Source organism: Falco naumanni, chromosome 8 (genome assembly GCF_017639655.2).
Source record: "Falco naumanni isolate bFalNau1 chromosome 8, bFalNau1.pat, whole genome shotgun sequence".
NCBI classification, from domain to species: Eukaryota; Metazoa; Chordata; class Aves; order Falconiformes; family Falconidae; genus Falco; species Falco naumanni.
This window is the reverse complement of record NC_054061.1, coordinates 45,404,604-45,417,261: the sequence shown is the minus strand read 5'-3', so window position 1 is coordinate 45,417,261 and position 12,658 is coordinate 45,404,604. Positions and strand designations below refer to the sequence as shown.

The 12,658-nt window shown below is 47.1% G+C and overlaps 1 protein-coding gene across 6 annotated transcripts in view; it reads right to left on the bottom strand.

Annotated features, from left to right (window-relative positions):
* Positions 1-12,196, bottom strand: part of MAP3K20 (mitogen-activated protein kinase kinase kinase 20) — a 92,175-nt gene extending 79,979 nt beyond the window's left edge. Inside the window, exons 1-3 of one of the 6 annotated variants that reach the window (XM_040602584.1) lie at positions 12,020-12,096; positions 11,125-11,344; positions 5,356-5,545 (exon numbers count right to left, since the gene is read on the bottom strand). In XM_040602584.1, coding sequence (XP_040458518.1) covers positions 5,356-5,514 — 159 coding nt within the window. In that variant the 5' untranslated portion in view covers positions 5,515-5,545; positions 11,125-11,344; positions 12,020-12,096. Of the gene's footprint in view, positions 1-5,355; positions 5,546-5,799; positions 5,914-11,124; positions 11,345-12,014 lie in introns of those variants that run through there. The other 5 variants (XM_040602586.1, XM_040602587.1, XM_040602589.1 and 2 more) reach the window with 5 other exon arrangements.
* Positions 12,197-12,658: the final 462 nt, after the last annotated feature.

Genomic DNA, 12,658 nt, shown 5'->3' with positions numbered 1-12,658 from the left:
ATGAATATGGAGCTGGAAGGGTTCCCGTAAGATCACTTACTCTGGGGATGTACAACCTTTCATTTTTTCATGAAGTCTGTAATTTTCCAATATAGGCACAGATACGTCTGGAAAGTTCATATATTTGACTCCTGCACCTTATGGACCCTTATACCGCACGCACTCTAAGCCCCCTCTCACTGTTCATTAGCAATAGCACCTGCACAAAAGGACCACAGGTTGGAAACACAGGGTTTGCCATCCCCCTGCTCCGAGCTGGAACCAGGTAAATCCAGACATTTCTTGGCAGATATTACCCTGAACCACTCTCAATACTCACCAAGTCAGACATGAGGGGGGTAAAGGAGTAGGAGCTCCTAGAAAGAGCTAATAAAATAATTAAAAAGCATCAAAATTGTCCTTCGCTACAGCCAAGGCTGGCACCCAAGCACCAATACCAGATACAAACTGTGAGCAAAAAGAACATCTACTATTTTTAGTCCTGTCAGGGCTAAGTATCAGTTTCAGTTTGGTTTGTTTTGCCCTATTTTACTCTCTTGTTTTTCTTGTTACTCTTGAAAGTCATTCCCAGTCCTTACTCTTATGACCCACATTAAAATTACCACATGCTCTGTTTTAGGACTACAGACATGAGTGAGGTAAGTCCAATGACATGCACGTGGTTATACTTAACTCATCCCCTTTGGAAGGTACGGGCACAATCCATGTGTTCTGGACAGTCCCTTCCAGAAGAGGATCATAAAATTGAAAAAGTGAACAAGCTGCATTATACCACCCTGCATTATATATATGTACGAAAAATTTTATGAAGCATTAAAAGATCCCCTAAAGCTTATTGCACACATACTACATACAAGAAAACCTAAAAATATAAAATTTATTTCTATGGTAGTCAAGACTTCCAGCAATATAGCATCAGAACTAGTAAAAACATGTTTTTATTTTTGAATCTCATAAAACTCAAATGCATTGCACAGACATGACTGAACAAAAAGCATGAGTCGTTAATCCTATTCAATCTAACATCTTTCATGCAGAAGTCAGTTCTGTCAGTTGACCAGAAGTATTTCCTAACTAGATTACAGTTACATTTTACTGGGGTTTTTTCCCATCACCCTCCTGCAGTTTGCACAGACCACCAACCAGCATTTTGAAGGAATCCAGGAACAGCTGTACTGCATGAAACCAAACAAACTCCTACCGAAGTACCACGGTTGTAACAGCTGAAGCAAGCAAATCAGGTGCAATACTGCTGTTCATCCATAGCACAGAGACAGTTCATGGATCAGGGAGTACTTCCACAGAGCAGTGACATTAAAATTAAATTCAAGTTTCAGGTAAAATTGCAGCAGTAATAAGTCTCCTGGTGAAGAACTACAGCCTAGATCAGATGCCAGCTGCCAAAAACCAGCCACCGAAAGCACAGCCTTCAAAAGCAGTGACAAGCAAGAGGTGAGCTTCAGAGAGGTACAATCAAAAGAGGTGAGTGCTACTCAGTGAAAAGCTAACATGGCCAGGCATAAAGCAACATCCGTAACATTTCACTCCTCCAGTTATCTGCTCAAGATAATGAAGTCAAAAGAGCTGCCAGCAATTTGCACAGTAAGGCCTTTGGGCCCAATCGTTCCCATCCATTCCGGTGGGTGCCAAATTACAGGCTTATCCAGTAATTCATATAAATCATTCACAAAAATACCAAGTAACTTCCCGAGTAGTAGGTGTGCGATTTTCTTCAGTGAGTACACATAATTATCACTTAGGGCAAAAGGAGCAAGCACGCATTGTACTACAGGAGGCATTTCTACTCCTGCCACATGCATCATAAACATCATGCTGATGGTCTGATTTTCCATAAAACAATTCACATGGAATTCTTGTTCCTTGCTTAAAACCTAAAACTGTTAAAGTGCTTGGACGGGATAGTAAAATAGCAATTCAATTGTGGTTTTGCTGTTATTTAATCACTCCAGACACACTCCTATGGTTTACTTAACCAGCAGAAGTCTTGTCCGGAGTTTTCAAATCTGATACTCTAATCAAGGCCTTGCAGCACATTTATTTTTGTCAGCAGACCTATTTAGCTGTACCTTATTCACATAAACATGCACCTCCTCCCATACAGTCACATTTTAACGCCTGTCTGTAAAAAGTTAATGCCTTGCAGATGTCTTCCCATTTCTGAGACTGTAAAGTTTTGAAGAAATCTGTCTGAGCAACACCCTTCCAAGTATTTGTAAGTTTTCCCGAGCCTACATTTTAGTTCGATATGCTGCTATATCCTGAAACAAAAATTGCTTTGTTTCACATGTTAGAACTTGTTAGCCACTTGGCTAATATGAAGTCTTCAGGATCTTTGCTGGTTTCGATTGGCTTGTTTAATAAAATGAAACACAGATACAACATATTTGCAGAATGATACCACAGCTCTATTGACTTGGCTTGTGCCCTTGGACGAGGCTAGCAAGAAATTCCTCTGAGCAAGCTTTTCCCAACTGTCCTGTTTTCCCTTTAATCAGTTGTTATGGATTATTGGCAGCAGTTAACAGAAACACAAGACAATCAGTCATAGAGTTACAAGGATACTTCCTTTCAAACAAACCAGGAAGAGTAATAATTAATTTTCTGGACTAAATGGAAACCATCCAAATATGTACTAAACAGATACATACAGTTACGGCAAGTTATTTTTCTATTGTTATCAGAAAAGCCATTGACTCACTGTGACTTTCAGGACAGTTCAGTCACAGACATTCATTACTGTCAACACTACAGACAAACATACTACATGTGTAAACAACTCGACAGCCGTGAGGGTCAGAACAGACCTTCAGGCCACAGAGGCTGGCCTCTAGTACATCACGGGCCACTACACTTCAGCAAGCTGCTCTTGTGTTGAGCTCAACAACTTGACAAAAACCACTGTCCAAAAAGACATCTCAACGTGAAGACATGAAGAGACGGAAAGGATTCTCCACCTTTGCTCTTTCAGTCTGTAGTCTGCTTCAAGTGTTAGTCATCCTCACTCCTTGTAATTTGTGCTTTATTTCCCATTCTAATTTGTCTGGCTTCAGACCTCAACCATTTGTTCATGCAGTAACTTTTTGCACTAGATTAAACGAGTCCAGCATTTTCTTCATATGAAAATGTACTTTTTTTAAACAAGCTTTTACTTTTTAATTCCTATGGGTTTTGACAGACAAGTTCTGGCAAGACTAGCCAGACTTACTTAAGGCATCACTACTTGCCTATCTGCTGTCTCCCCAGAAAACTTTCGAGAGAAGGTGCCCACAACAAACTGCTCCAACTATAACCTGTCTTGTTGAGTTTAAGCTGCAAGTGATGATCAGTCTGAAGGAAAATAAACAATTTTGTGCTGGAAGGCACTTGCTCCCCTTCTGTCAAGTCATCCTGTTGAATGATGTGCATCACACCCTTCCGACACGCACCCATCCACAGCCCCCCTGCCTTCCACTCCTTGTGTTTTGCAGTCCGCCTTGGGCTGCCCCTCCAGTTGGTTGACATTCTTTTAAACACAGCAGAACCAGGACTGCACCTACTGCCTAACGCCCATTTCCCCAGCGCCACATAACCAAGATAAGACGCCTGGTTCTTACAAATGACTTGATCCTCACTTGGATATGCAAAGACATTAACCTAACTTACTTAACAGCACCATGATAGGAGCTCTTCATGAGCTGCAAGTCTTACGAATTACTAAATAAACCCTTACATTGTACCAAATTCTTTCCAGCAGTTTCCTTTTCCTAGCATGCAACCTGTATGCCTCATTACTACAAGCTAAACATTGTATTTGGACGTTTATATTTTTCTTGAACGTCCCAACTGTGTCAAGCAATACATATGACGGTCCTACTTTCTCTATCATTTCCCATTCCACTAAGGTTTATGCCATCACAAGATGCAGTAATACTGTTTTTAAGTTTTCTTTCAAAATGCCTGAAGTATCTAGCAACTGGTTTAGCAGACTCCTGCAAAATCCCACCACAAACACACCTATTCAATAAAGATACTTCACTGACCAGTACCAAGATCTGCCAGCCAGTTGATTTTTAAGGAGCACATTACAATACTGCATAGCACCAATTTTACTTGTCTTTGTATATCTTTTGATATTAACAAATAGTAGAATCAAAGAGAATGGTACAAATGAATATTGGACTGAAGGTGTACATCTCCAACCATCCTGGAAAAATCATAAGCCACATTATTTTAGACAGCAACTTGCTCAATCACAATCAAACATGCCTATCCCACCTCAAAGCATGATGTAATCATGCTACCTCAGCTGCTGCAGCAGTGGATGGATGAACTTTGGTGTCTGATTATTTACCAAGCATGTTATGCCCAGCACTGCCCTGCCATCCTCAAGCTTATAACTATCTTCTTCAAACACTTCGAGAACATTGTATATAAGTTGGATATAAACGTGCTGGAACATCTGTCCAGTAACTCTGCAGCCCATCACTACACTGGTGTGTTCTCGCTGCTGCATCAGCAGTGGTGAGCAGCAGGCACACTGGAGCGCCGTGAGGACCACACACAGTGCGTCTCTGCTAGGACTGTACAAAGCTGAGGATCAGGAAGTATTTTTAGGCAAACCTAAAAGTCTTCTTAAAAAAAAAAAAAAAAAAAAAAAAGACAGAAAACCCCCACAAACTCAAACCAACCTTAGTTGGTAAATGTGCAGTAAGTTAATTCTGCCTTTTCCCACAGGATTGCCAAGGACCTGTCTGCCTTTTCAGGTGCACAGGATGCCGTGTGGGAAGGTGACTGGTAGAACAGTCAGGCTTAAACTTCACTGCAAGGTGAGACCAAGCTGAAGCACGGCTATGATTATCTCAGAGCTAGTGGAGCTCCAGATCACAACCTGCAGCAGGCAGGGAAGAGACAACTCCAAGCAACACACATGAACATACAGATGCAAACCACAGAGCTTAGAAGACCAGATGTAAACGGGAGAAAATGGAAGCAGGCAAAGACAGTGAACGCTACCTCTTCCTATCTAGCAACATGCCCAGCAGTATTAAAGAGAAATTACTAGCTCCACAGGTGCAGCTAGCTCTCCTCCTTAGGACCACAGCAGAGAGGAGCTACTAAACAAGAAAAGTGGGAGAGGGCAATAAACAGTATAATAATGCTTTAAATCAGCAGCATCCTCAGCTGAGGCTCCCTCAGTGTGTCTTTACTGTAACATCATCCAGTTATGGGGGTTTTGCAATTAAACAAACAAACAGCCCAAGGTAGTTTGCCTCCATTAGCTAGAGGACAGGAGACACCAGAAAATAATTTCTGTCCTTGTTTCCACAGCAAAGTGAATGAAAAGTACACTCTTACCTCTTTTTCTATTTTGAGCAGCTTCTTTACAGCCACCTCCTTGTCCTGAGAAATCCATCGGGCTCGGTAGACGCTCCCGAAACTCCCTCCACCGCAGTTCTCAAAAAACTGCAAGTCATCAAATCTAATTTGCACAAATGAAGCACTTGTAGACGACATCTCATAATGACAAAATATACCACAGCAAAACCTGTGAAGAGAAAAGCTTTCATTAATGCATATGCTCTGAGGACTTATGGACTTTCTAACTCATGCTCAAACACCCCCAAACCAGAACCTGTCACCACAAACACGCTACAGTAAAATCCGTGGGGAACAGTAGGGAAAAGAGCCTGGGAACTCGCACTCCAACAGGCTGCGCAAATGTTTGCATAATTTGCACAAGCTATTAGGAGCAGCTGGGAGACAGAAATGACTAAAAATACTCTTCAGAGCGATACTGACGTTTTCCGAACACCTTGGAAGCGGCTCTGTGAAAGGCAGGCGACACGCTGCCTTCCCTGACGCGAGCGAAGCGCACCGACGGCCGGGAAGCGTGCCCTCTGCTCCAAGCTTGCCTAGGAGCGCAGGCACGCCTGGCACGCCAGCCCTCCCGCTGCGATGGCCACGCACACAGCGTGCCTTCCTGCAGGCGGGCAGCGGCAACCTGGCACGCACCACGCGTGCTGCCGGTGCTCGCGGCAAGGTAGGACCGCTCCGCGCGAGGATGTGGAAAAACCTGGCCATGGTAAATGTCTCTTCCCGAGTGACTCAGTTCTGTTCGCATGTTGTAACAAAGCACAAGTACACGGTAATTTATCTAGGTTACAGTATGTGAAATTCTGCAGCCTATGCCAAGACCGGTGTCAGCAGTTTCAAGAGATGATCCCATGTCTGCTGCCAGGGGAACAGAACGTCCTTCTTGGAGATTTCACAGCGATAAAAGCTTATGCCCATAGCGAATTCCAAGAAACGCTATCATCTAAATGCATGAATAATCACTAATTTTAGGCATCTTTTTTTAATGGTGTAAGATCAGGAAGCCTCAGGTCCTTAGTAGGACTGCAGGACACAGTATCCTCCAGAACCATCTGCATGCCTGCACCAGCTTAGACAAAGTAGTTTTCATTACCAGCAAAAGTTACTATACTTGCAATTAACAAAAGCAAACTTACCAGCACAAAATGAAAGAGACAGGTTTGAAAAAAACAAGCCCCGCCTCAAAAAAAAAAAAAAAAAAAAAAGAAAAAAAAAAAGAGAGAGAGATAAGAGATTTTTGGGTTACTGGTGAAAATTACACCTCCAAAATTACACTCTAACAACAGTACCAGAACATACGGTGTCCTCTGGGAGCTTCCAACCCTTAGGGCTTTTTGAGATGGAGCCCGCACATTACATGTTGTCCAGGGCTGGGAAATGCACCTGTAATACACCGAGCACTGACAACTGCCAAAACGCCTTTATCCCAGTCCCTTCTGTAACAAACACAAAGACACAATTTCACCCCGAGCCTGACTGTGCAGCTAATCTGATTAACATTTTGAGATATCATTTGACCAGAAATGTCTGGCACTGTTTGGTTGCAGCTATTCTCCAAATGAGAGATGAAGACACCAACATTTTTCTACATATTGCATAAGGCATATTGCACAGAGCCTTTGCTGAAACTGCCTGCTTCGTTTTACATCTCCTCACCACCCGTAACTGCAAACGCAAGCACTGACAAGACCATGACAACCTTACTATGTTTACAGAAGGCATAGTGTTTGGGAGGGGGCAGGCTTCAAGCACACCTTTCAGCAACAGCCAGCCTACAAAGCTCTCGGTGAGTGAACAAGAACGCTCTTTCTCCAGCTCCGTGAGTCACGAGCAGGGGTTACCCATGGGACACGAAATAAAGTCCATCCTTCCAGTGGCCTGCCAGTTCCTTCCCTGATACAAGTGCCTGAACTCTTCTGCTGACCTTTTGCTCTTGTTTCAACCTTGTCACTGTTGTGTGATTTCCTGCCATCCCAGAGACATCTTTTGCACCCTCTTGCACACATTTTATTTAGAGAAAGCTCAATGGAAAGGAAATCAGTCACTCCTGCAAATCAGGAGGGTGGCAAAGCTAGTTCTAACTTTTTGCTCTTTGCCAGGTCTGCTTCAGAAACAAAAGCTCATTTGCCGCCTCTGCTCCGGCAGCTGCTCCAAATTAATGCTGTGTACACAGTGTCTCAAGCATAGGTGACACTTTATAGACAAATAAAACAGGTCAGCTTCCCAGCCCAGAGACCTCACAATTTAAGGCCACAGCCCTGCACATGTTTATGCATATGGGTAATTATGCTTCAGTGCAGTCTCCTTACTGACAACAGAATTACTCAGAAAAGTAATGCTACTCACAGGCAAAAGCGTATGCACTGACTGGACCATAAATTTGACAGGAAAGTGTGAACAGCTGATAGCAGATGGCTGTGTTTGGGATGGCAGAAGGAACATAAAACTAAAGAAAAACAGGTCACAGGAAACAAACATTTCTAGCCTTCCTATCTAAATTCAACATTCTGAAGAACTGTCAAATTATTTGAAATTATTGCTCATCCAGAAGAACCAAATAATCTGTATAAACAAGTAAATTATTTGACTTCTGAAAGTTACGCTAAGATAGAACATGTTATTCCAAGGTTTCACAGAAAACAGACCTCAAGATGGTATAACATGCACACCAGACACTTGATAAATACCAGTGAGTACTTTACTGATGGGTACGCCTTGCTGCTTAAAACTTTACCTAAACATTTATGCAACCGCAACACAGTGCCCAGCACACAAGCATTTGCAGAAGCTACTGCTCATTCCTTCAACACCTTCCCCAATTTCAAATTTATCTACAGCAGTCAATCAGCTGCAGATGCTACGGGCACCAGCATACAATAAAGCAATATAATTTCAAGAATGATTCATTCATTTGTATCAGATTCTTCCAGATGCTTTTTTTCCAGGGAAGGCAGATTTGCATGGGACACTACTTAGAGACCTGTAATTAATGACAGCCTAAGTCAGGTATACAGTTTTCTCCTTCTAGATGAAGGCACAGACCTGTTTAAATATCACTCCATGTTTGCAGATGCAAGGTAGTTAATCCTCAATTAGACAGATCAATCTCATTGTTATGTTTGAGAAAACAACTGTTTAGAGTCACAACTGCATGCAACAAATCCACACACAGTTATTAACTTGTCATCCTCTTTTAGAAGATACTTAACAATCTGAGTTTATACCATTGGTTGAGAAAAAACCAAACAAATCAGGTATTTCATTGAACTCCACAGTCTTACACTTGCATCCAAAACAAGCACATCATTCCAACAGTGCAAGGCACCTCTTCATTTCTTACGCTTCTGCAGCCAGGAGAGCAGTCCTCTGCATCACGGTCTCCAGGCTGGGGCCAGGAGCATTACGACAATTCCCCCGCACGCAGGCAGACAGCACAACCAAGGTTTGGCATCAGCACCATCCTTCCCCACTAACACAGTTTCAAGTGTTTAACTGCTGTCATCATGTAGCAGTGGCAAACACCATGTCAACTGCAACTGACTTTGTCGCTTGTTGTCGATGAAATGAAACTGTCAGTTCAGAAACAGTGAATGACAGGTACTTCAAGAAATAACTCAATTGTTGGTTATTTCAATTATTCCTACGGGATCTTTTTTTTTTTTATTTGGTGACGACAACAACAACAACTTTCTCCTTTTTCTATTTCTACTCATCAACATGAGCTTGTAATCTTGCAACAACATCCCCACCTTCTCCTGTGTCAGTTTTTTCCTCATAGTAACTTACTTGAGCATGCTGTTAGAAGCTGTTGGTTTCACACTAAAAAGAAACAGATCTGAGCCACATTTGGCGGCATTTAATAGGCTTTGCATTATTAAGCATTAGTATTTAACATGTCAGGACTCTATTACGCAGAGTCACTTTGCAGAAAGCTATTAAGCTACAATAAGCTCAGTTCGGTACAGCAGTAAGTGCTTGGTGTAGGAAACAATCTGCCATCACTGGCTTGTTGCGATTAGAGCACTTTGTGGGTGTAACTTGCATGGGGGTCCCTTCCCAAGACCCTGCTGAGGTCCCACACCTCCTGTTCCCCCCTGATTCCCCCCTCCCAGGGTAAGAGAACCCCCAAGAACCCAAGCGGATGGCTTGCAAACCAACCCAGCAGCAGGCTGCCCCAACCTGCATCCTAGCACAGTAACACTGGAAGATCCAGACACATGTGCTCGTACCTCCCAGCTTCCCAAAACCAGCCTGAACTGCAGGGGAAGTGCTGCCATGCCCAGCTCTCTGCTCTATTCCACGTACAAGCCAGAAGACCCTACTATCTGTCATTCAGCTACTGCTCCCGGAGCATAGAGAGCTTCCACTGAAGGGCTTACAAGTTAGAGACAGGAGGCTGGAAAGAATTCAGCACAAACTGCACAGTAACTACAACTCGTATTTTGCTCAGTGTATGGCTGCTGAACTGAAAATTGCATCCCTCATCTTACACGTGCACCTGACGCTGCTTAAATATTTGATTACTTCAGGAAAAACCTTTGCGATTTACTAAAGGAAACAACCACACAACTCACTGCCCTCACTTCACTGTCTGGTTCCACGAAGCAGGATTCAGTGCTTCTTTCCGGAAGGCATGCTGCCAACATATTGCCAATAAAGTAGTAGCACACTACACTTGTGCTATCTTAAAATACACAGCAGAATGTGCCAAGTTTCCTTATTTGGGAAAACAGCCCATTTGCTTTCAGGATCTTTGACCATCCATTTTTAGACCCAAATCATCCTTTCTATCCAACCAATGGCCTACAGTCCTTGAGCATATCAACCTGGATTTCTGCAGCAGCGTATTTATTTAGCCCTTTTTTTCAAAGCAGGAAAAAAAAAGCCACCCCCTTCCCCAAAAGCCCAACCCCCCCCCGTCAAGTGCCAAAACATGGCCAACCGCTGCCTTGTCTAAACAGAAAACAGAAAAGGAGTTACAGTGATAGTGAGCCACCAGGGACACTGCAGAAGGAAGTATTTATAAATAAAAGACCCTTTTATCATATCATGAACTGCTGACGGATAAGATGCAAACAAACCCCAAGCACAACTCCAAATTAAATATATCTTAATCTTCTGATCTCTCTGTAAGTTAAAACAAAGTCAACAACCCCTACAATTCCTAAACTTTCTTAATCAGACCAAGCAGCAGCCCTGCAGACAGTGAGACTGGACGCATGGCTCTGCCTACCTTAGTTACAGGAGCAACAACATTTGAGCCTGTCCTTTGTCAGAACCTAAGAATTCGGCATAACTTCCATTAATAACATTTCTAATTTTATTTGAATTTATATAACCATCAGTGCTACAGAAAGAGAGTTCAACTCAGCCTAAACAGTTTGAGTGCTTCAGGAAAAGAACTATTTTCGACCCGAGCTATGTCAATAGCACAGACTGAAAGGTTTAAAGGCTTCACTTTAAATAGAAAACATTTTATCTCGGAGAAACTTTAAACTGCTCACTTAGCTGACATTATAGCTTGTCAGTGATGCCTGCCAGGAGCATGCACGCAACAACGCACCTGAAGGACAAGGCACCCGAACCTGCACCCCAGCCCACTGGGCCGCAGGGTCCTTGCATGGGCGCGACTGCTGGGTCCCGGTCCTTGGTTCTGGTGGCCCTTCTGTGCCGGGCCATGATTCACACAACGCCACCGGTACGCAAAGCACAGTGTGGGCAGATAGGACAAGAAGGCTCATGAGAACTTACAATTTCAGGGCAAAGTCCTGAAAACATCTAACCGCATGCCTCCTGCGGAAAGCTATGATGTTTTCAGGCAGCGACCCAGTTAATCCAGTGCTTTCAAATTATTTCTGCTTCTGGAATTTCGAAAAAGTAATGATCCATGGCTTTCGCGATGGCTCTGTCTAAGCCTCACAGCAAAGCATGCCGGTTAGAGGGGGAACGGATGGCTCGCACCACACACGTGCTAAAAAAAAAAAAGGCAAAAAAAAGGCATACTGGTGGGAAAGGGGCGAACTCCGGGGGCGGGGGGAAGGGGGGGGAAGGAAAAAACGGAAGGGAAGGGCAGTGGCACCTCACAGCCCGACCCGCGGGATTTAACGCCCGGATCACCAGAAGGCAGCAGGTGCCGGTGAAGTGACCGTGTGCCGAGCCCCGTCCGCGGGCGGGGGAGCCCAGCGGCCCCGCGCCCTTGTCCCGCCGCCAGCCCCGTCCCGGCGGGCGGCCCCGCGCAGCCGCCGCTCCCCGCGCTCCCCACGGCGGGCACCGGCACCACCGCGCCCGGCCCTGCCCGGCTCCCGGCGGCGCCCGGGACCCCCGCCCCGCCGCACGGCCACGCGTGGGCGCCGCTGCCTGCCGGCGGGGGACGGCGCTGGCCGGCGCCGCGGACCGGCCGGCGGCTGCGCCCCGGGGCGACGACGCAAGGTCAGGCGGGGCTCGGGCCGGCCGGGCGCCCCCCCCCGCCAGGGCTCTGCCAAGTTGCTTCGGCGGGTGGAAACGTCGAGCCCGGCGGGGACACCCACGGCCCGGCCCAGCCCGACCCCGCGGCCCGGCCGACCCCCCCCGCCCGGCGCAGCGCGCACCCACCGCGCAGCCGCTGCCCCCCTCCCGGGCGCGCCGGGGGGCGCCTCACCCACCTCACCTTCCCCGAGGGACTCCGGGCTGGCGGGACCCGAGCGGCGCCGATCCCGGGGCCGCCGAGGGAGGCTGGAACCGGCGCGACCGCGTCTCCCGCTCCGTCCCCCGCGCTTCCGGTTGGTGCCGGGGTGCCGCCGCCGCCCCCGCGCCGCCTCGCAGCGGCGCCACCCCGCGCTCTGCGCCGAGCCCCGCGGGGGAGGCGAGGCCGCCCCTGGGGGTGCCGCCCCGCCTGTAGGGGGCGAGGCGCGGGGCCGGCGGGCGGCGTGCGGGGCGGCGGGGCTGGGGCGGCCCCGGGCAGCGCCTCCGGCCGCGGAGGGCGGCGTGCCCACCCCTCGGCCCCGCCGCACGGGCTAGCGGGGAGCGCCCGGCCCCGCACGGCCCGGGCCCCGGCCGCAGCGGCAGCCGCCGTGGGGCGAGCGGGCTGGAGCGCGGGCTGCAAGGGCGGCCTGGGTTGCCCGGGGCGGGCCGGGGTGCCTGCGCCGTGGCTGCCCGCGCCGAGGTCAGGGAGAGCCGCCTGGGCCCAGCCGGGCCTGCCCGCTCGGTGCGTTCCCCTCACAACGCCGTGGCCGCGGCCCTGGAGGCGCGGGTGCCGTCCTTCCAGGGGTGCTGCCCCAGTGACAGGCAGCTTAGCAAAATGTAGCTG